General features: G+C 45.8%; 1 protein-coding gene across 2 annotated transcripts in view; it reads left to right on the forward strand.

Annotated features, from left to right (window-relative positions):
* Grid1 (glutamate ionotropic receptor delta type subunit 1) overlaps nt 1-26358 on the forward strand; it is a 735616-nt gene that overhangs the window by 196916 nt on the left and 512342 nt on the right. For both annotated transcript variants that reach the window (XM_051142026.1, XM_051142032.1), the window contains exon 4: nt 8493-8698. In XM_051142026.1, the coding sequence (XP_050997983.1) occupies nt 8493-8698 (206 nt within the window). The remainder of the gene's footprint in view (nt 1-8492; nt 8699-26358) is intronic.

Genomic DNA, 26358 nt, shown 5'->3' on the forward strand with positions numbered 1-26358 from the left:
GGGCTTTTACTCTCCGTGTGTACATGCTCTTGCATGTATCTGTGTGTCCTGTCATGTACCACCCATTTATGTAGCTTTCCCCGCCCAAGGACATGAAATAGTGCTTTAGAGTGAGAAGGTTTAGGAAGAAGGCTATGGAAAAGGGGACTAGAGGGGACTTCTATCCCAGGAAGGAAAGCATGGGCGAGTGTCAGCAGGAGATTTCAGGTTGTACTGGCATGATTCCTGAGATCTTTCATGCCACATGGTGGCTTTACCAGCCCTACAAAACCACGTGAGCTTTCATGGTATGCATGCCACGTAAACGTGGAGAAACATTTGGTGGATGTGGTCACTCTCTGCCACTTTACCAATCCACTGTTCTCTTAAAAGGTGCTGAGAGGAGTAGGAGATGGTAGCAGGGTCTCAGGCACTTGGATACTTGTCCTGTCAGTTGTGTTCATATCTGGGTGATAGGTAAGGCCATGGGGCATTGAGTACTGTTGGAATCCTGGAAAATCTGCCTGAGGACACATGGCCTGGCTTCCTTCCCCTTTGAACAGTACCACAGATGATCTTTTTAAGGTACAGGCCTTCCTCTTTAACATCTTCATGAAGCATACCCGATATAATCCAGCCAATGACCTTGGCCTTTCAGTTTGTTACTGCTGGTAATCAAACTGTCCCCAAACCCAGAAGCTTGGAACAAGAGTCATTTGTTATTTTTGATGAGTCTATAGTTCAGCCTGGTTGCTCTGCCCTGGCTTCACTCATGTCTGGGCTCTGCTAGCAGGTGACTGCCGTGATTGCTTGGGGGCCAGCCTGATTCTTCTCTGTGTGTCTCAGCATCTCATCAGTGAGCTCCCTGAGGGTGTTTATGTAGTAGCGGCCAAGCCCAAGGGCAGAGACTGAAATATGCATTTACTTCTGTCCTGTAGGTCAGAGCTATCTATGTAGCCCAGGCCAGAAAAAAAGACGGATATTCAAAGTGATGAGGAAAAGGCCCAGGACTAGAAAGACAGTTCCTAGGTGCCTGAAGGTAGCCATCTACTCCACTTGGGGACATTACGAATACTGCACTGGCTGCTGGGGCCTGAGACTTTCTCTGGGAGTGGCTGACAGGTGATGGCCTCTCTAGACTCCTGTATTTCTGCACTTTTTGTACAGTTTTCACCAAGTGCCCCACTACTCTCTCTGGTAGGGTTAAGAAGCAGAAGTATAGACAGGAGTGGTGGTGCACGCCTTTAATCCCAGCACTTGGGAGGCAGAGGCAGGTGGATCTATGTGAGTTCGAGGTCAGCCTGGTCTACAAGTGAGTCCAGGACAGCCAGGGCGACACAGAGAAACCTGTCTTGAAAAACAACAACAACAACAACAACAACAAAAAACCAAAAAAAAAAAAAAAAAAAAAAAAAAAAAAAAAAAGAAAAAGAAGAAGAAGAAGAAGCAGTAGCAGAAGTATGCCTCCTGCGCCTGCCTTACTTCCCTTGACACAAATTCATCTATGTTTATTTATGCTTCCACAAGCGACAGGATTTCATTCCTTTTATGACTAAATAGTATTCTACTGTATGTGTAGTCTACATTTTCTCTAGCCATCCACCCATCCACCTATCCATCCATCCACCCATCCATTTATCCATCCATCCACCTATCCACCCATTCATCCATTCATCCACCCACCAATCCATCCACCCACCCACCCATCTATCTATCCATCCACCCACCAATCCATTCATCCACCCACCCATCCATGGATACTTAGGGTGGTTTCACATTTTGGGTATTGTGAATAGTTTGCAAAACCAAATGCCTAAACTATTGCCAAGGCTATATCCAACTATTTGCTGGATCTCCCCAAACTGATAACACCTACCCAACTCATCGAGCATGTAGACTTTGATCCGGTGATAACTAGAGACTTCACTACTACTGACTAGTGTTCATGGTACTAGAAGGTACTCTGCATGCTAGCAAAGTGGAAACGTAGGCACAAACACAACCACAAATGCTTCTATTTACAGTGGTGACCCGCTTGCAAGGTGTGCTAGTGAAACAGTGGCACAAAGCTTGTGGGATTAACCAACCAATATCTAATTGGCCTACTCCATGAGAGCCTCAACACTGCTTAGTTGACCAAGAACCTGAGACTAGATATGCTAAGGATGAAGGGAAAAACTAAATAGTATTGTTGATGAAAAGGAACACTGTAGCAATGCATGACTCCTAATGACATTCTGCTATAGTCACAGAGCAGTGGCTTGTTCAGTCAGTCATCATAGATGCTTCTTCCAGTAATAAGTGGGAATAAATAAATAGAGACCCATAGCTAGATAAGGTGCCAGATAGGGCCCCAGTGCTGAGAGGAGAAGTGGAGTGGACACAAGCCCCCATCCTTACTTAATCCAGAAGCTATCTCCAATTGATGCCCACTTGCAAGTTGGAAAATTATTTTTTTCAGTACAGTCTCATTGGGTACACAAAACTACTCTTTTAAAAATTAATTAATTAAGTTTCTCCATTTCTCTTCAGAAAAGGGGAAGCTTCCTATGGATGCCAGTCATCCCTGTCATATTAAGTTGTAGTAAGACTAGGCACATTTTCTCCTGAGGTTAAATGAAGCAGCTAGGATGAAAGGGTCCCAAAGGCATGCAACAGATTCAGAGACAGCCACAACATATGTGCAGGGGACTGAAGCCAGAGTCTTACCGGCTCCCTGATTGTTGGTTCAGTCTCTATGAGTCTCTATGGGCCCAGGTTAGTTGATTCTATAGGTTTTCTGTGGTGTCCTTGATCCTTCTGGCTCCTACAATCTTTCCTTCCCCTCTTCCTCAGGATTCACTGAGGTCTATTTCCCTCAGCTGCTGGGTGAAGCCTCTCTGATGATGATTATGATAGACTCCTGTCTAGAAGTATGGCAGACTGTCATGGTGGGGTTCCGTCTCATGGCAAGGGTCTCAAGATGGACCAGTCATTGGTTGGCTACTCCCTCAATTTCTGCTCCATCTTTACCCTAGCACATCTTGTAGTCAGGACAAACTGTGAGTCAAAGGTTTTGTGACTGGGTTAGTGTCCTAGTCCTTCTGTTGGATGTCTTGCCTGGTTGCAGGAGATGGCCAGTTCATGTTCTATATGCTCCATTGCTAAGAGTTTTAGTTAGTGACCCTCGTAGATTTCTGGGAGTTTCCATTGCCCTAGCTTTCTAGCTCATTGCTCCCCATTCCAGTTATCTCTCCCTGTGCTTTCTTTCTTCATTCTACCCCCACTTCATTCTTCCTGTTCCCATCCCTACCCCCACCTCTCTATAGTTGCCCCCCCCCACCTCCATGCATCATGTCAATTCTAGTTCCCTTTCTCAGTGAAATTCATAATCCCCCCTAGCTCCCTTCTTGTTACTTAGCTTCTTAAGTCTGTGAATTTGTAGCATGGTTATCCTTAACTTTATGGCTAATATCTACCTATATTATATATAAATGAGAGTACATGTCATGTTTGTCTTTCTGGGTCTGGATTACCTCACTCAGGATGATCTTTTCTAGTTCAATCCATTTGCCTGAAAATTTCATGATTTTCTTGTCTTTAATATCTGAGTAGTATTTCTCATGTAAATGCACCACATTTTGTTTTTTTAAAAATCTATTCTTCGATTGTGGGACATATAGGTTGTTTCCAGGTTCTGGGTATTACGAGTAAAGTTGCTATGAACATAGTTGAGCAAGTGTCCTTGTGGTATGGTGGAGCTTCTTTTGGGTATATGCCCAGGAGTAATATAGCTGGGTCTTGAGGTAGATCTATTCCTAATTTTCTGAGAAACTACCAAATTGGTTTCCAAAGTGGCTGTACAGAGTTGCACTCCCACCAGGAATGGAAAAGTGTCCCCTTGCTCTACATCCCCACCAGCATGAGTTATTGAATTACAAAAAACACGCCCCTCTTTTCAGCATCCTGTATCCCATAGTCCGTATTGGTTCCCACCAAGGTGAGGCTTTCTTCTCTAAAAATAGGACCAGAGATGTATATATATTAGCTATCATTCACTCATGTTGCTTCTTTTTCCCATTTATTTATTTAATTAATCACTTTACATCATGATTGCAGTCCCCTCCTTCTCTTCCTACCAGCCCTGCCCTTATTTCTCTTTCTGCCTTCCCTCTCCCCCACTCCTCAGAAAAGGGGAGCCCCCTTCGCAATCTATCTCAGCACATCAAGTCTCATCAGGATTGAGCACAGTATCTTCTCCATACCACTCCTGGGTATATACCCAGAAGGTGCTTTACCGTATAATGAAGACACTTGCTCAACTGTGTTTATAGCAGCTTTATTTGTAATAGCCAAACTCTGGAAACAACCTAGATGTCCCTCAACCAAAGAATGGATAAAGAAACTGTGGTACATTTACACAATGGAATACTACTCAGCTATTAAAAACAAGAAAATCATGCAATTTTCAGGCAAATGGATAGAAGTAGAAAAGATCATCCTGAGTAAGGAAACCCAGACCCAGAAAGACACGCATGGTGTATACTCACTCATAAGTGGATTTTATCCATTTAGAGCAGGCTAAACATATTAAAATCCACAGACTCAAGATAAGTAACGAGGAGAACCCAAGGAAGGATGCTGAAATCTCACTCAGAAGGGGAAATAGAATAGACACAGGTAGTGGTTGAAGAGAGGGAACAAGGTCGGAGAAGGAGGGAGGAGAGAAATGAAGGTGAAGATCAGATCTGGAGAGAGGGGTGGGACTGGGGGCAGGAGGAAGGATGTCCTGCAGAGAGAAGAGAAACCATGGGTGGGGCATCTCTGTGACAAGCTATAGATCTATGACACAGGGTAGGCTTCTGGGATGATATGTGGGGATGACTCTAGCTGAGACTCCTGTTAGCAAGGGTCATGGAGACTGAAGAGGACAGGATTCCTAGTAGAGGGAGGGGAACACCAACCCACCCAAAACTTATACCCAAAATTTACCCTGCCTACAAATTGTGCAGAGATAAAGATAGAGCAGAGACTAAAGGAATGTCTAACCAATGCCTGGCCCAACCTGAGACCCACCGCACGGGAGACAGCCAATTCCTGACACTATTAACAATTCTCTGCTATGCTTGCAGACAGGAGCCTAGCATAGTTGTCTTCTGAGAGGCTCCACCCAGCAATGGATTGAAACAAATGCTAAGAATCACAGCTAAACACTGAGCAGTGCATAGAAAGTCTTGTGGAAAAGTGGGCAGAAAAAATAGAAGGACCTGGAGGTGACAGGAGCTCCACAAGAAAACCAACAGAGCTAATTAACCAGGGCCCAAGGGGGCTTTGGGAGACTGAAGCTCTAACCAAGGACCATGCATGGACTAGACCTAGGTCCCCTACACAGATGTAGCCAATGGACAGCTTGGGCTTCATGTGAGTCTCCTAGTAAGGGGAGCAGAGGCTGTCTCTGACATGGACCCTGCACTTGTTATAGGCAAGAGAAATTTTGGGTGGAAGTTTTTATGGGGGAGGGGTTAGTATCCCCCTCCCTCCACTGGGAGTCCCCCCTGGCTATAAGAGGTGGTGACTATAGGCTCCATATCCCCTGCTGCTAAGAGTCTCAGCTAGAGTCACCCACCTAGACTCTTGAGAATCCCCTCTGTCCCAGAGGTGTCCCCCCACCAATATTCTATCTTTCTCCAAGTCCTCCCTTCCATCCCTGCTCTCCCCAGACCTGATCCCCACCCGCTCTGCCACCCAGTTCCCTCAGGTTGTGCCAGTCATTGGTTAGCTATTGCCTCAATCTCTGTTCTATCTTTATCCTTGCATATCTTGTAAGGAGGACACATTTGGGTTGAATGTTTTGTGGGTGTATTGGTGTCCCCTCCCTCCACTTGAAGTCCCTCATGCTACAGGAGGTGGTCACTTCATGCTAAATATCTCCTGGTGTTAGGAGTCTCAGGTAGGGTCACCGCAAAGACTCCCTGGAGCCTCCCCTATTTGTTCTTTTACTTATGTTTTTGCTTTTTGTTTATATATTATGATTTCCAATTTTGTGTTGTATGGGATTCTTGTGTGTGCCAATGTGTAAATATCTGTTTCTTGCTTTTTTTTTTTTTTTGACTCTTTGTTTTTCTGTTTGTTTGTATTGTCCTGTACAGGTTTCTTTATTTTCTTCTTCTTCTTCTTCTTCTTCTTCTTCTTCTTCTTCTTCTTCTTCTTCTTCTTCTTCTTCTTCTTCTTCTTCTACTATTACTAATGCATGTTTGTTTTCTGATGAGAGAGGGCAAGAAAGGATTTGAATGTGGGAGGTGGGGAGGATCTGGGAAGAGTTGAAGGAGGGGACAGTGATAATCAGAATATATTGTATGAAAAAAGTATGTTTTCAGTAAAAAATAAAATTATATAAAACAAGACTGATCTCATAGAAGCAGAGTAGAGGGGTGGTAAGCAGATGCAGGGAAGGGGATGGGAAGGAAGAGGGAGGGGGTTATCAGATAGAAGGTGCTCTTATGGGAGGTCTAAGTTCTAGTGTTATCACAGTGGAGTGACTCTGTGTAACAGCAAATCATTAAATGATGCAAAATGAAGTTGGGTGAGACTATTTTGAGTGCTCTGATCATAGAGAAATATGTATGAAGTGATAGATAAACTAATTTTCTTGTTGGAGAATATAGTAAAACATCTCACTGTATTCTACATACGTCCAATTATTGTGCTTGTTAAAGCAAAGTGAACATAATAAAACAAAATAAGAATAATTTTTGTTTTAGTTTGCTTTCTATTGCTGTGATGAAATATTCTGATTGAAAGCACCTTGGGAAGGAAAGGGTTTTTCTGTCTTACACTTCCATGTCACAGTCTATCACTGAAGGAAGTTGGTGCAAGAACTTAAGCAGGAACCTGGAGGCAGGAACTGGAGCAGAGAGAGGCTATAGGGGAATGCTGCTTACTGGCTTACTCCTCTTGGCTTGCTCAGCTTTCTTCCTTATGCCACTCAGAGCCAGAGTAGACTGGAGGAATGCTTTGCCTGAGAGTTTAAGGATTTCTTAGAGTTCCCAGGGACCTACTCTTGGGTATCCCCCTGTGGTCATGCTGGAACTCAGCCTGCTACAGTGAAGCCAAGCCTAGACTTATCACCTTGGCAGGTCTGTCTTCCTACCAAGAAGGGACTTGTTAGCAGTGCCCTAGACACCTGCTTACATAGAACTATGTGTGTGTCAGGCATGAGGAAGAGCCAGTTTTAGAGAAGCACTTGTAAACAAAACCTGTTTCGGTAGCACTGTTGATTTTTGACTTGGGGCCTTAATGACTGGATAGGTACCGCAGTGCATGGGGACAGTGGCATTGTGGGCCTGGGGGCAGGTGGTATTCAGCATTCTGTGGAGGGGTCTACCCTGGGAGCAGGAATGCAAGGATAAGGTAGGTAATAGAAACACTCTAGGCTGGCCACAAATGGCTTTCCTATGTTTGACACTAAGTGAAACACTAAGTGGCTTAGGCAGCAAAGGGAACTCTTGGTCCATAACAATGAGACGTTTAGGAGACAGTGTCGGACAAGGATTGACCTCGAGGCTTGAATGGCATCAAAATAGCTGTGCCACCATCTCATACCTGCTTGCTTCTGTGTTGGTTCTATTTTCAGGTAGGTGTCCCTTTGGAAAAGGTAGATGGCTTATGTAGAGCTGTTGTTGCGAGTTCATTAGAGTCATAATTAACAAACAAAATGGCACCTGGACCCTCACAAGGGTAGGTCAGTTCAAGTGTGCCATCTTTCTGGGCTCCAGGATCCACTCCGGACACCCCCCCCCTCAGGCAATTGGCTCAGTCACTTATCTTATAGGGACTCCAGCCAAGTGTTGGGGAAAGTTTCAGTGATGGAACTTGGCCATCTATTCATCTCAGAATCAGTTAGAGCTTCTGAATGGACTTGGGATGAGTCACCTCTTGGGATAAGACAGGAGGAAGGAAATTCCAGGAGGGAAAAAAAAATCAGATCTTGAGGCAAGATAAGGCTTCTTGCATTAGCTAGGGGTCATCACATGAGATGGTGACATTCAGAGGATTAGAGTGTGACCCAGGGTTAGATTGGACTATTCAAATGCTGGGTTGGCTCTCTTCAGGGCACTCAGTAGGTTTATCTGACTGTAGAGGGCCAAGAATCCTCAGATATAAGGTACAGAGGGAGATGGGGAAACCTGGAGCAGGTCACCAGCCCATGAAGCCTGGAGGACAGAACTGCTGGCGCTGAGACCCATGGGAGAGCAGAAGAGCTTGTGGCAAATGGTGGATTCTGGCATAGACCCTTTTGGATGGCGGAAAGGCTTCCCAATGCTAGACAAGACGACAACCCTGGGCATGGATGCTGATGAGGAGCACTGGGTCTGAGTTGCTGCCTTGCAGCCAGCTCTGAATGTGTGAAGTAGACGGGAACCCTAGTTTCTGCTGGTGGATGCCTGGGTTGGGAGTGTTGGGGCTAGTTGCCCTCCCAGATAGATCCCTTCCCACTTAAAGATGTTTCTTCCCTCCTCTTCTCCCATGTTCAGATATCCGTGGGCTCCAAAGCTTTCTGGACCAGGCCTCACGACTGGGCCTTGATGTCTCTTTACAAAAAGTGGACAAGAACATCAGTCATGTGTTCACCAGTCTCTTCACCACCATGAAGACAGAGGAGCTGAACCGTTACCGGGACACACTGCGACGTGCCATCCTACTGCTGAGCCCACAGGGGGCCCACTCTTTCATCAATGAGGTAGGTCACAGGAGCTGAGGCCACTCATGCCTGATGCCCAGGAGCAACTGAATGCTCAGTCCACAGCACCTGACTGTTCAGGCAGAGCCCTGAATATGACTTGCCTACTGATTTGTGCCCAGCAGAAAGTGACTCAAGTCTTTCTCTGACTATGAGGAGTCCGTGGGGCTGGCGAGAAGCCTGCTTATAAGTTATTGCCTGAATTTTCTGACCTGAAACCAAGTGTTTTTCCTTTTAATTTTCTTTTCTTTGTTAACAGGTATGTACCTATAGGGATAAAATGAGTTTCTAGGTCACTGGAGAAGTGGGCAGGTTTGCCGTGGGATTTGTAGACCTTTGATGGAGGTGTCTGTTGCGTATCAAGTGATACCTGGGATGAGTGAGCATCTTTCTTTGGTGCTTGTACTGATCAGTGCGTGTGCTGCTTTTAAAGACAGCTCTATTAGGGACCAGGACTTTCTAATGAAGAGAAGGAAGGCCCACCAATTTAATAAAGAATCCATTAGTTTGAGATCAGACTAGGAAACTCTAGAATGAGCCAATGTTCTCATGCAGAGAGGCAATATAGAGGCAGTTGCTACTCCCTGGACTTGAGTTTGTTTGGGGAGAAGCGGTTACTGGGGATGGTGTGTCTTGGAACAAGTGAGGGCCCAATGGATTCTGGGTTCATGGAGCATTGGGATGCTCCCTGGGGTTTCCCACATAACCCAAGCCACCTTGCCAGCCTACTATGATTGAAGGTAAAATGAAAGAGAAAGACAGAATTATACTAATTTTATCTGATGTACTTTGCTTGCTTATTCTGCTTTCTGCTCTAATTAATTATCATTCAAAATGCTGCCTCATGCATCAGGAACCCGCACGAAGTCCACTGCTGGAGAGCCTAACGTTGGGGACGCTTAATTTGGTGTAGTTGGCCAGCAGCCCTGGCGCTCTCCGCTAATCAGGCCCCGATTGTGCTGGTAGTCAGCCAGGCCGTGCTGTCCTGTGGGTTCTCAGCATCTCTACCAGAACCCCTCTTCCCTGTATGCAGTGATTCAGCCCCGGATTAGCAGTACTGACATGTCCAGCCTTTCTCGGAATGTTCCCAGCGGTGTATTTGCGCAGGGTGACTTTTCTCCCTCTTGTATACTGCCAGATTCAGACTCCTCTGCCTGGGGAGAGTATCCATGGAATCTGCCACCAGCCTCCCAGCTTCTCGCTTCATGCTAATTACTTGGCTTTCCTGTTCCTCTCCTTCCTCCTCTGCTACTGGTCTTCTGGGAGGCATGGGAGAGGAAAGAATATGGGCTTTGCAGTCACAAAGATTTAGGTCCAGTCTCTGATCTAGTTCCTATGTGTGTGACAATGATCAATTTGCTTGGACCTTGTAGTCTCTGCCTCTGTGAAGATGGTGGTGAAGGAGGCAGTGACGATAAACATTGGCTCCAGGTTTCTTAGCATCCTTCCCTTTTTAGCTGCGTATACACAGGTGTTTTCCTTCTACATGAATCTAGGCCTTTCTTGTTTCTAGGCCCCAGAAGGATTTACACTCAACTACAACTGGCCTAAATATGTTATTTCCAAGTGATTAATTATGCAAACTCCTGTGGTGCGGGTATACTCTGCTTGGCTTTAGCTGGTTTTCTTTTCTAATCCTTCAGACTGTGTTTACAAAATCTGGGTCTCTGGATGGCTGGGGGTGTGGGTTCCACAGAAGTGGCTCCTTCTCTTGTCCGGAGACTGAGTGTGAGAGCAGCCTCTGGGTTCTGAGTGGAGGACATACCTCCTGCGCCCTCTCTTTAACCTCCTTAATGAAAGTCCTAGTGTCTGGATCCCTGCCATGCCATCAAGAACAGAGGAAATCATAATTTCCTGATGTTCACGGTGGCCCGGCTCTTTTTATTCATTTCCTCGTCAGCACACTTTGTAGACGAGGAAACCACAAATAGATGTTAAGTGATTTGCATAGCCATTTTTACTAAGAGACAGAGTAGAATTCCAGGCTAGGTTTGGCCTGTCCAGAGCCCTCTCTTCCGTGGTTGGTGACTAGAGAGGACGCAGTATGCTCCATGTTCTGTTATGGACACACGTGGCTGTGCCAGCTTTGCTTCAGAGTTTCCCCCACACCTCATTTCTAAGAGTCTCACTGTGTCTCTTAAGCATAGATGGCAAAGGGATCTGGAGGCCGGAGGAGAACATTTCTGTTCAGATGTCTAGTCCTGCAAGTCCCATAAAGGACAGGGACTCAATCCAGCACAGTGGCCTTGTCATTGCCTGGGGGTGGGATATTGCTCCTTTGGCAAACTGACCCAATTTCCTCTTTGCTAGTAGCATAGGTGGATGATCCTCACAAGGGTGATCCACTATCTGAAGTTTATGACACTCTAAGCACTATATGGAGAAATAAGTGGCCTCTCAGCCCTGCACCATAGTGACAGGCCATTGTGTTGATTGGGAGGGCACAGAGGAGCTGCAGCCCGTGCAGGTTGTGTGGGCTCCCCAGCTGCAGTGTCTCCTTTCTCCTTTGCAGAAAGCATGGCTGACTGGTAATGGATGAAGAAAGGAAACTCTACTAGAAGGCTACATTTCACTAAATGTGAATCTGCTGTCGTGGTTGACACTTTCACTGTTGGTAGTAAGAAGCCCTGCCTGTTGTGACCTGCCAGACTGTCAGTGTACCATGTTGGAACTGCTTCAGGGAACCATGTTGGGAACTGCTTCTCTGAATAGTGACCCTTGTGAGGCAGTTCACTGCTGTCAGCTCTTGGCCTAGGGGTTGCATAGTACTGCTGGGGTCATCTGTGATTCTCTATCAGGAGGGGCAGTGTTGCCTGGGGCTAGCAGATTCCCAAACTCTGGTCTTGGTGATTCCTCGGATAGTGGGTTGCAGGAGGCTGAGGCCTTGGTGCCTGCCCGGGCCTCTGTGGGCTCATGGACCTACTGCTGCTCGCCACTCAGTCTTGACTCTACATTCTCTTCTCTGAGGTCTCTTAAGTCAGGCTCAACAGCCATGATGTTAACACATTGTCTTTAAAAGGTAATGAGATGGCTAGGTATATGGCTCAGTGTGTAAAGATCCTGGTTTCATCCCTAATCCAACAACAAAATAGAAATGACAACAAAGTAAAGGTGATGAGAAGGCCCCACCCTGGAGCAGCTAAGCGTGGAGGAAAAGCCCCCTAGAACAGCTGAGCTTGGAAGAGAAGCCCTCCTCTCCAGAGTAGTACAGCTTGGAAGGATAGGATTGTGGTATTCTGGTCCTAGCTCTGTGATCACCACATAGATATCCTTGGGGCTTGTTAACGTGTTCTTTTTTGTTGTTGTTGTTGTTGTTAACACTTTCTTCCTCCAGCAAGACTTGCTGTGTTCTGCTCTTGGCCTTGGAGGGAGGGTGGCTCCTTCCAGTCGTTGTAACTGGGAGTAGGCTGGGCTCACTCTCTTTCCAGTGAGGCTTTGGCACTGGCTGCCTAATGGCTTTAGTGGGCTGTGAGTTTGCCTATGATGTCATCTTCACTCAAAGCTGTCAGCTGGCTCACCAGGTTGGGTGATGCTGTGCGTCTGGACCTTTCTAACTCACATCAGAGCCTTAGAGAACTCAAGTAATGAAGTCAGAGGCTGCAGAGAGGGACCAAGACCAGGGCCTTGCTCTGGGAATCCTGTTCACCAACAGCTTCTGCACTTGGCTTCTGCTCATGCAGTTCCATCTGTCACGTTCCCAGACTTAATGAGCCCAGCACTGTAACTTGGTTCTTGCTTCCATGGGACTTCCTTCCTGGTCAGGGAAGATGGAGGTATGAACAGATCCTCTTATCCATGATGGCAGAAAGATAGATCAATGCCTCATGGCTGGGGAGACAATATAATTGCTGTAGACTCCTATTCTAGGTCAAGAGAGGTCAGCAAACATCTCGGGCTTCTCCTGTAGGTGAAGTGGTCCTGGCCTCTCTGTGGCATGTGGCAGGAGCCAGCACAGTGCAGAGAGATGAATATATGGGACTGGATTGGGAGTAAACATCGGTGTAAGCAGGTGTGTACATGTGTGTATGAAGACACACAGAGAGACACACATGTACAATTCTCTCTGTCTCTGTCTCTCTGTGTCTGTCTGTCTGTCTGTCTATCTGTCTCTCTCTCATACACATACACACACACACACACACACACACACACACACACACACACACACACACACAGACACACAAGCCTACTTGAGCATATAACCAAGTGGTAACTTGTAAAACCATACACTTAAACTAGCACAGTCCATCAGGCACCAGAACACACACAGACAGCCCTAGGGAAATCCCACACTGCAGTGTGTACCTGTATCAACTAAGAATGGTGACCTGCTGGTAGTGGAGTGGTCTGGGGCAGTTTTTGCAGTGCTGGAAAGGGGAAGGCAGTGACAAGTGACAATGGTAGTAGGTGACACTTACCTTTGTGCTTAGGTACCAACAAATCCTTCTGTAGTGGAAGGATAGGAGGATTGAGGAAAGCAGCTGCAGGGACTGCCTCTCATTGCTCTGGGAATGTGCGACACTTTTTGCTCAGGCTGGGTAGAATACTGAGGGTGACAAAGGTAGAACGGGTCCCCCCTCATCAATATCTCTCCCCAGCCTGGCTTCAATTTAATCCTTAATGCAGGTGGGCTGGCTCTAAGCAGTGTCTTTCCTGGCTCTGCCGCAGTGAGCGGAGCCCCCACAAGCTGAATGCAGAGCTCTTTACTACAGCTGTCGTGAAGGTAAATTAAGGAGTCACAGCTCTCTATTGTCCCACGTGATGTGTGCAAATATCTCTCACTCCAGCATGGCAGATCTCTAGCAGACGACTTTATCACTCAGAGCTAGCATAATTCCATGCCATTTAAGTGTCATTTACCAAGATATTTCAAATTACTAATTAATTATAAAAGATTAATTTTTAAACAAGGTCCCACATTTGCCTTTAATTATATCCCACTGTTTATGGATTTTAAAGCCGTAACACTTTAACAAAAAGTGCTGTGAATTGGAGAGATTCATTGTTTTCCCTTAGAACGTCTTACAGACAAGATCACGAGGAAGAGTCGTTTCCTACAGTTTGTCCTGCCTGGTTTGGAGCGCAGTGGCCATGAGAGAACGGTTGCTCTCAGTACCTGCTGTCTCTGGGATGCCTCTCCCTCCATTCAGAGCAGGCCCATCAGCCTCCTATCTGTGCCTCAACTACCTGCTGTGGTTCCCATCCTGTGACCCTGAGTGCTATGTGCAGGACCTGTGTCTGCTTGTCTCTGCTAACCCCATGCTCAGGGCCTAGAAAATGGATGGCGTTAGGATCCCAGGAACATTGATGTCTGACCCCCAAGCAAACATTGTTTAAAGCTTCAGATGCGCAGTAAACATACAGTGGTGGTTTGAATAGGAATGGCCTCCACAGACTGCTGTGTTTGAAGGCTTGGCCCATAGGGAGTGGCACTGCTAGGAGGTGTGGCCTTGTTAGAGTGGGCGTGGCCTTGTTGGAGTAGGCGTGGCCTTGTTGGAGGAAGTGTGTCACTGTGGGGGCCGACTTTGAGGCCTCCTATGCTTATGCTCCATCCAGTGTGGCACAATCGTCCCCTTCTGCTGCTTCCAGATAAAGATGTAGAACTCTCAGCTCCTTCTCCAGCACCATGTCTGCCTTCATGCTGCCATGTTCCTTGCCATGATGATGATGGACTAAACCTCTAAAACTGTATGCTGGTTTTCTTTATAGGAGTTGTGGTGGCCATGGTATCTCTTCACAAGAATAAAACCATAATTAAGACACAGGTTGAACAGATTCTTTTTTTCCTAAGGATGTTTAAAATGTTTTTTTTTTAAATGTTTTTTATTACATATTTTTTTTACAAATATATTATACTACTGCACATATATACAATAAACTCCCTACAGCAAGAAAGACTGTGAAAACAATCAGGAATTATATAAATGTTACATTCATAGTGTTTTGGCTATTTGTATTTGGCAGCCTAGAAGAAAACATCTTTCCTATCTTGCATCTAAAATTCCGAATGTAAGTCAATATCTATCATATCTCATCATTATCAACTTAAAACATCTATCTAGACCTAAAAGCATCTTCACCCCTAAACAGCTAAGCTTAATTGTAAAACTGAACTATCTGATCTTCAACACCATCAGAGACTTGAGAAGGAATAAAATTAATTACCTGAGTATACAGGGAGTGCAGGTTAGCAGCTTCCCAAATGAGAAGATGACAGAGACAGTTTGCTGCCTGAACAGTCATCCAAAACTCTCTATAACATTGGAGTATCTTCTTCAGCCTTCTGGCCTAATATATCTGATAGGCATATTTGTGAGGCAGGAACTATGAAGGACTTGTTTACCCTGTCTTGGCGGAGTTTGGCCATCGACTCTGCCTGCATCCAAGCTTGTTCATATTTAGGCAGAATTCTGTCTGAGGTAGAAATGAGGACATTTGCCCAGTGGCTTGTTTGCTTGTCCTTTCATCCAGGAGGTATGGGGCTCAAAGAGTAGACACTTAAAGAGGTGGGCTGCCTGCATCAGCTGAAATGACTCAGTGACCCTTTTAATGCACCCCGGTACATACTCTGAGTTTTTAGATTAGAAGACCTCCTCAGATCACATGGACAAAGAGGCTAGATAAGAAGCCTGGTGGGAGACCCACAGGAAAGTTATGTAAAGCAGAGGTGAGGCAAAGCTGGGTGATTTGGCATGGACCCATCTCAAAGATGCTGTTTGGGCCACATCTAGTTCAGTGATCTGCACATGTAGCTCTCAGGTGGAACCTTTATACTCGGGGTTGGCAGGAGCTTGTCTGTAACTTACTGTCTTAGAGCAGCTTGCTTACTTTGAGAGAAGATGGCCTTTGTATTGGTTAGCTAATACCGTATAACAAACATCCCAGAACTCAGTGTGCTTAAACAACGGTGTTTGGTTTTGGTCAGTAGATCTGGATAAAGTCGACTGATCTGGGCAAACTAATGCCTCTGGCTGTCTGGTGAGGATGATGTTGGCCAGTTGTGATCTGAAATGATAGGATGATCAGCGATGGGTCCTTTATCAATAGGCATGTGATCTAATGCATGTTTATATGGAAGCAGCAGAGTTCCAGCACAGCCAATAAAAATGCTTAGGGCTGCTAGAAGTCTAGCCTCAGATCTTGCTCTGTTACTTTGACCTAGTAAGTGAGCCAGAGGATCAACTGAGTGGGCAGATGCCATTTGAGTTACACACGTCAAGTTATATGAAAAAGGAAAGGAATGCAGAGGTAGAGAGTTGGGGCCAATCCATCATCACCCCAAGGTGCTAATGGAAGAAAGCCTTTCTACCCTCTGGAAAGAAGAGGTTGGGGGTTAGCTGGGGCCATTACCCTGTTTTCTTATTTTGTTTCAACATTGCTCAGCTTTGGAGTGAGGTTGGTGAAGCGGGGTGTAGACTAAAGACGAATAGCCTAGCCTTTTTGTGTTGAGTTGGCATTTTGTAGACCCATTAGCTGACCACATGGTTTCAGCAATGCTAGAAGAGCAGGGATGTGGCAGTGTGAGGAGTGTGATGGAACTGGGCTATATTTCAGAGCAGCATGTCTTCAGGCCCACCTCTTACCACTATGTGTTTGTAGGCCGAGGCTTGTTTCCCATGGCAGATGAAGATGAAGGCATCTTTCTCCTAAGTCTTTGAAGAGAACCCGTTATGAATATCATTATGAAGGAGAAAGTGAAACAGGAAAGGGACACTGGACTCTTTAGGGAAGCCCAAAAATATCATTTCATGAGTCTGTTGGTAGAGTTGGGCCAGATCAACTGACCTAAGAGTTTCATCTGAGGAGGAGGGACGCCCCTCCCACTTGCTCCCCCTTTGACAGCTGGAAGAACTGTATTTGTGGGAGATGCTGGGACTTGAGAGCATTTACATCTTCCTTCTGAGCTGAGGAAAGACATGGTTCCAGGCTGACCTGCCTCTACACTCTCCCTCTGTGACTCCCCTAGCCTTGGCTTCCTATTTGCACGGTGAGAATTTTTTCCTCGGTATTATTAGTTTATTCTAAGAGTTGTCTATTTTTCATGAGGTGCAGCTGTACCCCCTTCCTTTGTCTCAGAGTCTGTTGTGGTTCTAGGCACCCAGGAGGCAGCAGTGACTGTTGCATGAATGGAGAATGTGAGAGTCTCAGAACATGTAAAGCTATGGCGCATGAAGGGTGTGGAGAAACATACTGGTAAAGGCAACATTGCAAATTTGGTTATGTGCTAGTGCTTGACATCAAGGCTGTGATTGTGACTTACCACTGAGATGGTGGACCTCGACAGAAATGTTTTGTTGGTGTTGGCCTATTATACTAGCTACATCTACTATGGGGTGGCTTGACATTTCCCTGTCCCCATGTCATTATACTTTATATCTTCAGCATTGTTCCGATGTGCCATAGTGTTAGGGAGAAGGCAAGTAAAGGGCATTGTGGTCCATGACTGAAGTCACGGAACTTGGGGCAAAGGAGTTGCTGGTTATACAAGACAAATATGAGAGAAACAAAACATAGCAGTAGATCCTGGAAAGAAATATTTACCAGGAGAAACACTTACATGTCTACCATCTAAGAAGCCCTGAGACACTTGGGGTATGAAGGTAGGAAGTAGTTTCCTACCAAATGGGAGATGCAGGAAGTGAACTACTTTAAATTAAATAATGACACAGGGCAGAAGACTGATCCTTCCTCTTATGCACAGTTCCTGTTCTCTTATTTATCAAGGCAATCTGAGGTTTTTGGATGCTTGAATGACTATGTAATGCCTTTTCAGGAGCTTAGGCTAAAGCACAGAGGAAGTGGCTAGTCTTTGTTACTGTGTCTGGGGATGTCTGTTGGTTGAAATGGTAGAACCAGCATGGAGCTGTTGGGGTCAATGTGAAAGTGTCAGTGGCTCAGAGAAGGAGAACTAGAGATGTCCTGCCTCTTCAGTTGCTGTCTGTCCGGAAGCCTGACTCCTGGAACCCAGTGACGAAGACCAGATGTGCTTGCAGCTCCAGGTATTGAGAGAAGGGGCCAACAAATAGGGACAGATCATTTCTGGCCTTTGGCCCCTCCGGTTGGGCTTTTAGAGAGCATGTCAGAGTGTTTTCAGAAGAGAACGTGGGAGTCCTGGGAAATTTAAAGGGGAGGGGATCTCAGTGTTCCTGAAGCTGGAGATGTTGTCTGGGTTATTGCAGACTATGTCCCAAAACAGGGCCGTTTTCCATCTGAACTGTCAGTGACCATTAGGGATTGCTGTTGAGTTAGCATTTCAGGATTGCTGGCTAATAGGCACATGGTAAGAGAGATGGCCACAGGTGCTTCTGCCTCTAGAGTTACTTTTCAGGTGTGGAGGACTCCATCAGAAGCCTGTCAATGGCCAGGCTTCTACCAAGACACAGTGGGCTTTGTTTCTGGATCTTTTAGCGGGCAGGCATGGTCTCTGCTGCTAAAGAGCTGCCAAATGGAGCTAGAGAGAAGAAATTGACACTAAAAAATATTAGTGAGCCTGGGAATTAGCACCCAGATGTGAGCACCCTGTTGGAAATGCCCTAACACCCATCACCATCTCAGGAGGGGTTGCACATCACTGTTTTCTTCTGTACCATTGTGTACAGGGGGGGCCCTTCCAATGCAGGCAGCCATATGAACTTCCCTTGGGTAGTTCTCCAAATAGAAAGCTTTGAAGAAAGCTGAAGAATCTTGAGAATGAATAAAATCACCCTTTGAAATGACAGCTAGGTACAATAAAGCCTGCAGATCCGCATGCCTAGGGCCTCCAGGAAGGAATAGCAAGGCATGGAGGGCGCAGATGGGTGGTGAGTCTACTGTGTTAGTAGAGGGGGGTTCAGGCAGTAAACAAAAGTAACTGAGGTAATGATACCTGCCTTGAAGAGACCCTGGGGGAATCCCAGATCTATGCTCAAGAGGTCTAAATCTAAGAGAGAAATTGGAGCTGGGGCACCCGCAGACTGGGCATGGGAAAGGGAAAGAGCATCCTTTCTGTCTCCCAGAAGAGCAGTGTCTTGCAGGAAGCTGAGGGCACTGTTCCTGTTGCCTATTGTTGTGTGGTAAACCATCCTACAACTTAGTGGTTTGGAAAAGCAATAAATTTTATTAACTTTTATTCTTTCCTTGGGTCAAAATGCATTAAGGGATCAGCTGGACAGTTTTGTCCTCCAGTCAGCCATGTAGCCACAGTCAGAGCCTGCAAGAGTGGGAAACTGGAGGGCAGCGGGGCAACCGTCTTCACTTGATCTTTATAATATGCTAGTTTCAGAGTCTTTGCAGCACAGTGGCCTGATGGTAGTAACTTTTCAATGTGGCTGATCAGAGTTCAAATACAGAGTTCAGATACAGGTGATCTGTCAAGTTAAAGGGAAGCTTGGGTCTGCCCACCACAGGGTCTGCCCACCACAGCGTCTGCCCACCACAGAGTCTGCCCACCAGGGTCTGGAAAGGTGAGTGAGAGGATGGGTCAGAGTCGGGGCATTGGGTCATGCATTTGGACTTCGTGGCATGAGCTTTCATGATATTGCCATTTGATAGTGACCTGGAGGTCACTGACAGGAAGGACAGTTTTTGTTAAGGCAAAGAATTAATTCACAACCAACCAACCAACCAACCAACCTATCTTCCTCCCTCCCTCCCTCTCTCCTTCCCTCCCTCCTCCTCTCCCTCACTTCCTTTGAGATAGAGTCTTACTATATATCCAAAGATATCCCCAAACTCTTCATTCTCCCTCATCTCCCTCTTGAGTCCTGGATTGCAGATGTGTAAAAATGACACTTAACATGGAATTGTGATCTTTTGGAAATACTCAAAGCAAGAATGGTGAGAGAGTTGGAGGAGAAGATGTAGTAGAGGAATGGAGGTTCAGAGTTCTTGGTCCGTGGTGAGTCAATCATCCTTTCTTTGACTTGCCTGTGCTGTTTTCACTTTGTCAAAGCTTCTGAGGGTCCCTCATTCCTCACGGATTGCCTTTACTTGTTGTAATGGAAGAAAACTGAAGTCAAGAAAGGATGTATTATTCCTCAGCTATCTCCCAAAAGACTTGGACAGATGTCTTGGGAAATGCTGAGACCCAGGTGTGGTGCTTGCACCGTGACACTAGAAATATATAGGTGTGGTGTATCCCAGCCTGAAGGACGGTGGCAAGCTGCAGACCAGATCTTCTGCTTGGCATCACTTATGCCATGACAAAGGTACTTCTCATAAAAAATGGTATTTCTAAGCTGAGTAATCATGAAGTTAGAGAGAGTAGTTACACTAAAGGTAATATTTAATTTTATGTCCAAACTAGTGATACCCAGACATTAATTATCCTGTAATAATTAAATCTAGTAATCCGTTACATTGCCATATAATGGGATGTAGTTATATAGACTCCAGTGAGGTTAATGGAGTCCCAAAGAATAGGATTCAAAATCCAAAACCCAGGGGGAAAAGGCCCTTCATTGCATTGCAGGCAGTGGTTTTCCTGCCTACTCCTCCCCAGTCATTTATTCATGGCCAAGTAAATATTTGTTGAAAAGTGGTGCTTGAGAGCACCTTTTCCCCCTTCTCAGAAAGCAAGCAAGCAAGCAAGTGTGTGTAGGATAGGTACAATGTGGGGACCATGAGGGTGTCCTCCAAGGCTCACATTCCTGTTGTGGGATGGAGGAAGATCCCTATAGGAAGCAGGATATGAATTGATTGTTAAAGGGTAGGCAGGAGCCAAACAAGGAAGAACAGCAATGAGCGGACATTTACCAGGGATGGGGCTGAAGGGCTCTGTGTGAGGAAGGTGAGTGAGAGTGTGAGCAATGAATTGTCTAATATGACAACATCAACAGAGACATGTAGAGGAGGAAGATGAGGATGAAGATGAGGAGGAGGGGGGGAAGGGGGAGAGGAAGAGGAGGAGGAGGAAGAGGAGGAGGAGACTGGAAAAGACTTTGTGCCTTGTGGAGGCCTTTTCAGTGTGGCCTGGTCTCTTCTTGGTGCTTCTGAAAGCTTTGTGTAGCCTTAGGAAGTACGGTAGGCTGGATGGGGTACCAGGGCAGGGATTAAGGGTGGTACAAATATTTAGAAGAGCACTGACAGCACTGAGGTAAACAAGGAAGGAACTGTTTCAGAACATTTAAAAGTGTATTTTGTAGAATTTAAGGTAAGGCTCCATTTCATTTTCAAACAATTCTAATTTCAGAAATATTTATTCTTAGCAAAAATTGTTCTAAGATGATGCAGAGTTCCCATCTATTTCTCACCTAGTTTTCCTCATTGTTAGCTTTTTGTATTAGCATAGTTGTCATAATGAGTGAACCAACATTTACACACCATTAATTAATGTTCACAGTTCATTTATATTGCTTTAGTTTTAAACCTAAAGTTATCCTAAACATTTTGGATGCTTTTAGTTCTAGAATTTCCCACGTTAGTGCTTTTATTTTATTTTATTTTTACATGATTGGATTTGGGTTATGGGCTTTGGGAAGAAAGGCCTAATGGGTAGACTACTGCTATTCTTATTAAATCTTATAAAAGATCAGTATATACCATCAACACGTATTGCTACTTCTGATGTTGGCATCATTTGGCCAGGATACTTTAAGGTCACTGTAGTTACCCCTTTCCATATTGTACTCTTGAAGGATGACCCTGTGTTCAACTTACACCTGAGTCATGCTATCTACATAAGTTATTTGGAATTCTTTGGAATTAGGGCTTCAGAGTTATTTTTGAAGGACTAATGGGTGTATGTGTATGTGAGGTTGATGGTGGCAGTGTTGGAAATTGTGAAGGTGGTGATGGTAATGGTGGCAAGGTAATAACACTTGTAATAACAGTGGTTGTTGTGGTGGTGGTAGTAGTGACAATTGTGGTTGTGGTGATAATGTGATAGTGATGGCAATTGTAGTAGTGGCTGTGATAATAATGGTTGTTACAATAATGGCAATAATGGTGGTGGCGGCACTTGTGATGATGGTGATGTCAGTTTTGGTGACAGTGGTAGTTATTATGGGGGCAGTATTATGACAACTATAGTAATCGTATTAGCAGTCATAGTGGTAAGGTCACGATGGTGGCGATGACAATTGTGACAGTGATGGTGATGGTAGTATTGGACAAGGTGGCAGGAAAGGATTATTATTTTTTTAACTTAAAAAGATTTATTTGTTTGCTGTGTATGTGTGTGTGTTTCCCCACATGAGCTTAAGAGTACCATATGCATGCAGCAGCCTGTGAAGACTGGAAGAAGGCATCGGATCTTCTGGAACTGGAGGTACAGATGCTTGTGAGCTGCCATGTGAGTGCTAGGAACTGAGCCTAGCTCAGTAAGTATTCTTAACTGCCGAGTTACCTCTTTAGGTTCTAGGAAGAAAGTCCTGAATTCTTGAGAATTCTTCCTTGAGCTGTACCTGCTCCTTGGTACCTACCTCCAAGGGATAGACAGTTGCTGGCGGGTTAAGGACTTTGACCACATCTCAAGCTCTCATAGAGTAAGACTCAGCTCTTGCTGGTGAACCCTTGCTCATGCCTGTGAGAGAGATTTTGAGGCTCTTGTACACGGTCTCTAGCTCTTTGGCATCTCTCTAAATCTGGCCAAATTTCTAGCCTGCCCTTCTGGCTACTTGAGATGGCAGCTCCTCATGGCTGGACCCCTTTTTGAGTATCTTGGGCAGGGAGGGGCAGGTTAGAGAGCCTCAGCAGTACCTTTTGGCCATGTGTGACACATTCTGGGGCAGCAAGCAGCAGATTAAAGAAGTGAGCAACCCAACCGTGACTTATGCTGACTGGATTCATGGCTTTCTTGCTTTAATTTGAGAGCCATATGCATAGTACAGTATTCGGTGGCAACCGTGCTCAGCTCTGTGCATGCTGATCTCTTCTTCCATTAGTGTGGCATGGTAGGATAGACTCCTCATGCTGGTGTCATTGACAGCCCTTAGCTCCCAGATGGCCATGTGCTGTTGAGGAGAGACAACACAGTGCAGTGCTGCTAAGCCTGAGCGGGCAGTAGGTTGGGTGTTCTGATTGCATTTGGCACTCAGGGTTAATTTTCAACCTGTGTTGTGTATTTCAGGACATAATGTGGTGTTAAAGCCTTCACTGGGGTAGTGGTTAGCGGTTATCCTTCCTTCCCAGCAGGGGCAGAAGCCTATTAGGATTTTGGGAGTCCTATGCTAGATTTAGTTTTCTTTCATTCATTCACCTATTGTTTCATTCATTTGTAACTCATATATAAATAGTGATGCCACATATCCCCGTGTCTGTGTAGAGCCACATTAGGGAAAAGGGAAGAGAGTAATGGCATGTTATTCTTTACCATTATTCTCTGAAGAATGTTGAGAAGATCCTTTTCATAGCAGAGCTGACACTTTTTTTTTTTTTTAGAACACTTTTGTCTTGTCTCTCTCCCCTTTGATATTCACAAGCTGCTTTCTCCCTGAACTCCCCAGATATGCCACATTTCACAGCCAACATGCTTTGGCTTTTACTTGTCTTTCCTTTTTCTGTGTCTTCTTTTCACCCTTTGTAAAAACCCAGGAAGCCTTGTAGGTGCCCAGGGAGGTGGGGGTGGGGTGGAGGTGGTGCAGTATGCTTCTCTCCTGCCCACAGGTCGGTACCTCCTTGCATTTGGTGTCTTGCATATAAGCACAAGTCCTAGGTGAAGTGAAGGCAGCTTCACTGTGGCTCAGTAGCCCTGCATCTGCACACGTTGGGAGGGAGAAACATGAGGAGCCGCTCCAGCTACCAGCTTCTCCCTGCATGGGTCACAGGTCAGATGAGACAGTAGAAAACCAAGTGGGTCTCTCACAGGATGTTTACCTGAGAGGGTTAAGGAACTCTGTTTTCTGAAATGATGGAAGAAGAAAAAGCAGACTGGAGAATAGTTCTAAATTGACAGGTCTTCAATTGGAGGACAACTGCCTGACCATCACAAGAGGAGGTGACAAGAATTAAGAAGGCCTTACCATATCAGCAGCATATATTATCACTAGAACTTGGGCCAGCAACGTTTTTTCCCAAGCATTGAGCACTGGGTTCTTTGTCTGTGGGTTAGAAGTTGTAGTCTCTCCTTGCAGGGGTGTGGGAAGGGTTAACTGACTTCAGCCACTTGAGTGCAGGCTAGGGTGCTGACATGCCTCCCACCCCCTTCCCTGCTTCAATCTCTGGATGAAGGTCCGGGCCACAGACTCACCCCGTCTGACAAGTACCTGCATCTACACGAGACCTCAAAGAGATTGCACTATGAAGAGCCTCCAGGTTACACCTTTGGAGGATTGAGGTTCATGTGTACATCTCAAACCTACTGGACATCTGTATTCCACCCAACCCCCTAGCACACCCCATGCAAGGTGCCTCTGGCCAGAGTATGAGTGTCTGCCCTTCTTCAGAGGGTTATGGCATAGGTGTAAGACTGAGAGAGAAGAAACTAGCGTGAGTGTTGTGGACTAGGGAAATTGAGAGGATGGTCATCTCTCTTCTGCATGGATTCTAGTAGTGGCCTCTGCTGGCAGACCTATGGAGATGGTGAACTCACCATCTGATTAAGGAACTATTCTCATTCAATGTGGAGCAAGTTCCTGCTTAGGTTGGGCAAATGTGTCCTATAGCTTTGAGCCATAAATTATGGGGCCTCACAGCAATTGTATTTCTTTTTCTTCACACTATCCTCTCACTTATTTGAAGGTGAAATGCATGCTTTGTGAGTTTCTTGGCACCGAACTCTTACCATTTTTCCCCACTGGCCTTGAGTAAGTGCTGGGGTCTGGTGGGCAGCAAAAGAAGTGGGGGGGTCTTCAAACCTATAGACTTACATTTTAGATGAGAGAGAGAGGCAGACGCAGAAAGCTCTACCAAGTGGTAAGGAGTCCCATGAGGAACCTAGAACAGATGTGTGTACCGGACTGGCAGAGCCCACGGTTGGTTGAGAGGTAGCCTCTCTGTCCTGTTACCTAATTCATGGCCTGTGGAGTCAAGCCTGTGGAGGCTATTGCTTTTATAAAGGAGACCTTTGTCATTGTCAGGGCCCCAAAGTGGGAATGTAGCCTGGCATTTTGTGGGAACAGAAAGAGTGCTGGCATGGTCTGAACTGAATGCGAGGAAGGAGTGAGTCAGAGAGGGAGAATGCCACCCAAGGTTCTGCAGCCTCCAGGTAAGGACTGAGGGTTTTGCTCCAGGTGTGATAAGAATTCACCAGAGAGTTTACCATGTGATGGTGTGACCCACTTTTCTATTTAGTGAACCTTCTGGCTGCTTTGTGCAGAATAACAGTTAAGAGAAACAGAGCCAACAGCGTACACTACCCTTGGAGGAGACCGAGAAGGTGCTGCTTGAAAAATATTGGACAGACCAAAAACTAGAAGTCTAGTTTTGGGCAAGGGTTCTAGCCAAACCGGTGAGAGAGGAGAGTACTTCATGGCACCACCTCACCAAGAAACCCACTCCCCAGGCATCTCAGAGCTGGTGGACTATTATGAGGAGACTCATTCCTGGAAACTGGTCTGTCACCTTCACCAGCATCGCTTTATGCCGTGTCAAAGGCTTGTCCTCATTAGGAGCAAGGAAGAGCTGAGGTTTGAAGCCGGAGGTCTGAGGCAGATGCCCCCATCATGTTCCCCTCACTTCGCCTCCTCGCCTGCAGTTGTCACTAATCAGTATTTCAGTCGTGCTTGCATCCTTCACTTGCTGTTTGTCATTTCTGGAGAAGGATCCTCTCTGTTAGCACATTTGGAAACCTATTTCATTGCTGAGGAGAAGGGAACAATACAGGTTTTCATCTCAGACTAATTATGCCTCCGATACACTGATGCTAAATAAAACCAAGGCGAAGGTAATTGGAAAATCTTGACGTGACATTCACAGCTTTGAGAGAAACAGATGTTCACTTGAGGAGCTGGGAAGAGAATACATATCCCTCTGACTGGCCAATGAGATCAGTTCCAGGAGGTTGTGAGAGAAGTGTGGCCAGCCGTCAGTCAGCCTGCAGACTCAGCAGCATTCTCTGTCCAGGAGCCCATCTGCTCCTGGCTAACCTGTCCTGGCCCAGACCCCAAGATTCTTCCCTCAGTCCTTGGCAGGTAGCTAATTGAATGTTCTGTCCCTAACTGGACTGACACGAACTGCTCTTGTGGTGAGTCATCCACAGCACTTAGTGGCGGCAAAGGTCTCATAATGGGGTCTGCTGCCGCCTCATTTCTACCGTTCCTTAGTTGTAGGGCTCTGAGCAATGACTATGTTCTCTGATCTCCCAGGTCCTTTGTGTGTGTGTGTGTGTGTGTGTGTGTGTGTGTGTGTGTGTGTGTGTGTGTGTGTGTGTGTACCCATATGCACAGGACCATAAAAGAGCTTGTGAGAGCAGTTTTTCTCTTTTCATCATGTGATTCCTGGGAACTCAGTTTGTCAGTCTTGGCAGCAAGTGCCTTCATCTACTGTGCTGTCTTTTCAGCATCAGTTTAACTTCTTGACCATTTTAAATAGCATTACAAGATGGCTAGGCTAACATCTGTTAGCCTGGGAAGCCCTGAACACTAGATCCACTGCCTTTCCCCCTGAACAGTTTCAACAAGTGCAGATCATATCCACCCTTTCACTAAGAGCAGATAAACAAGGGAGCGAAGTGTACCTTTGACAAGTCCTCTTATTTTCCCAAGTCTCCTCTTTGGTCCCTGCCAAATGAGCCAGAATTCCTG

Source organism: Acomys russatus, chromosome 3, assembly GCF_903995435.1.
Source record: "Acomys russatus chromosome 3, mAcoRus1.1, whole genome shotgun sequence".
Lineage (NCBI taxonomy): Eukaryota > Metazoa > Chordata > Mammalia > Rodentia > Muridae > Acomys > Acomys russatus.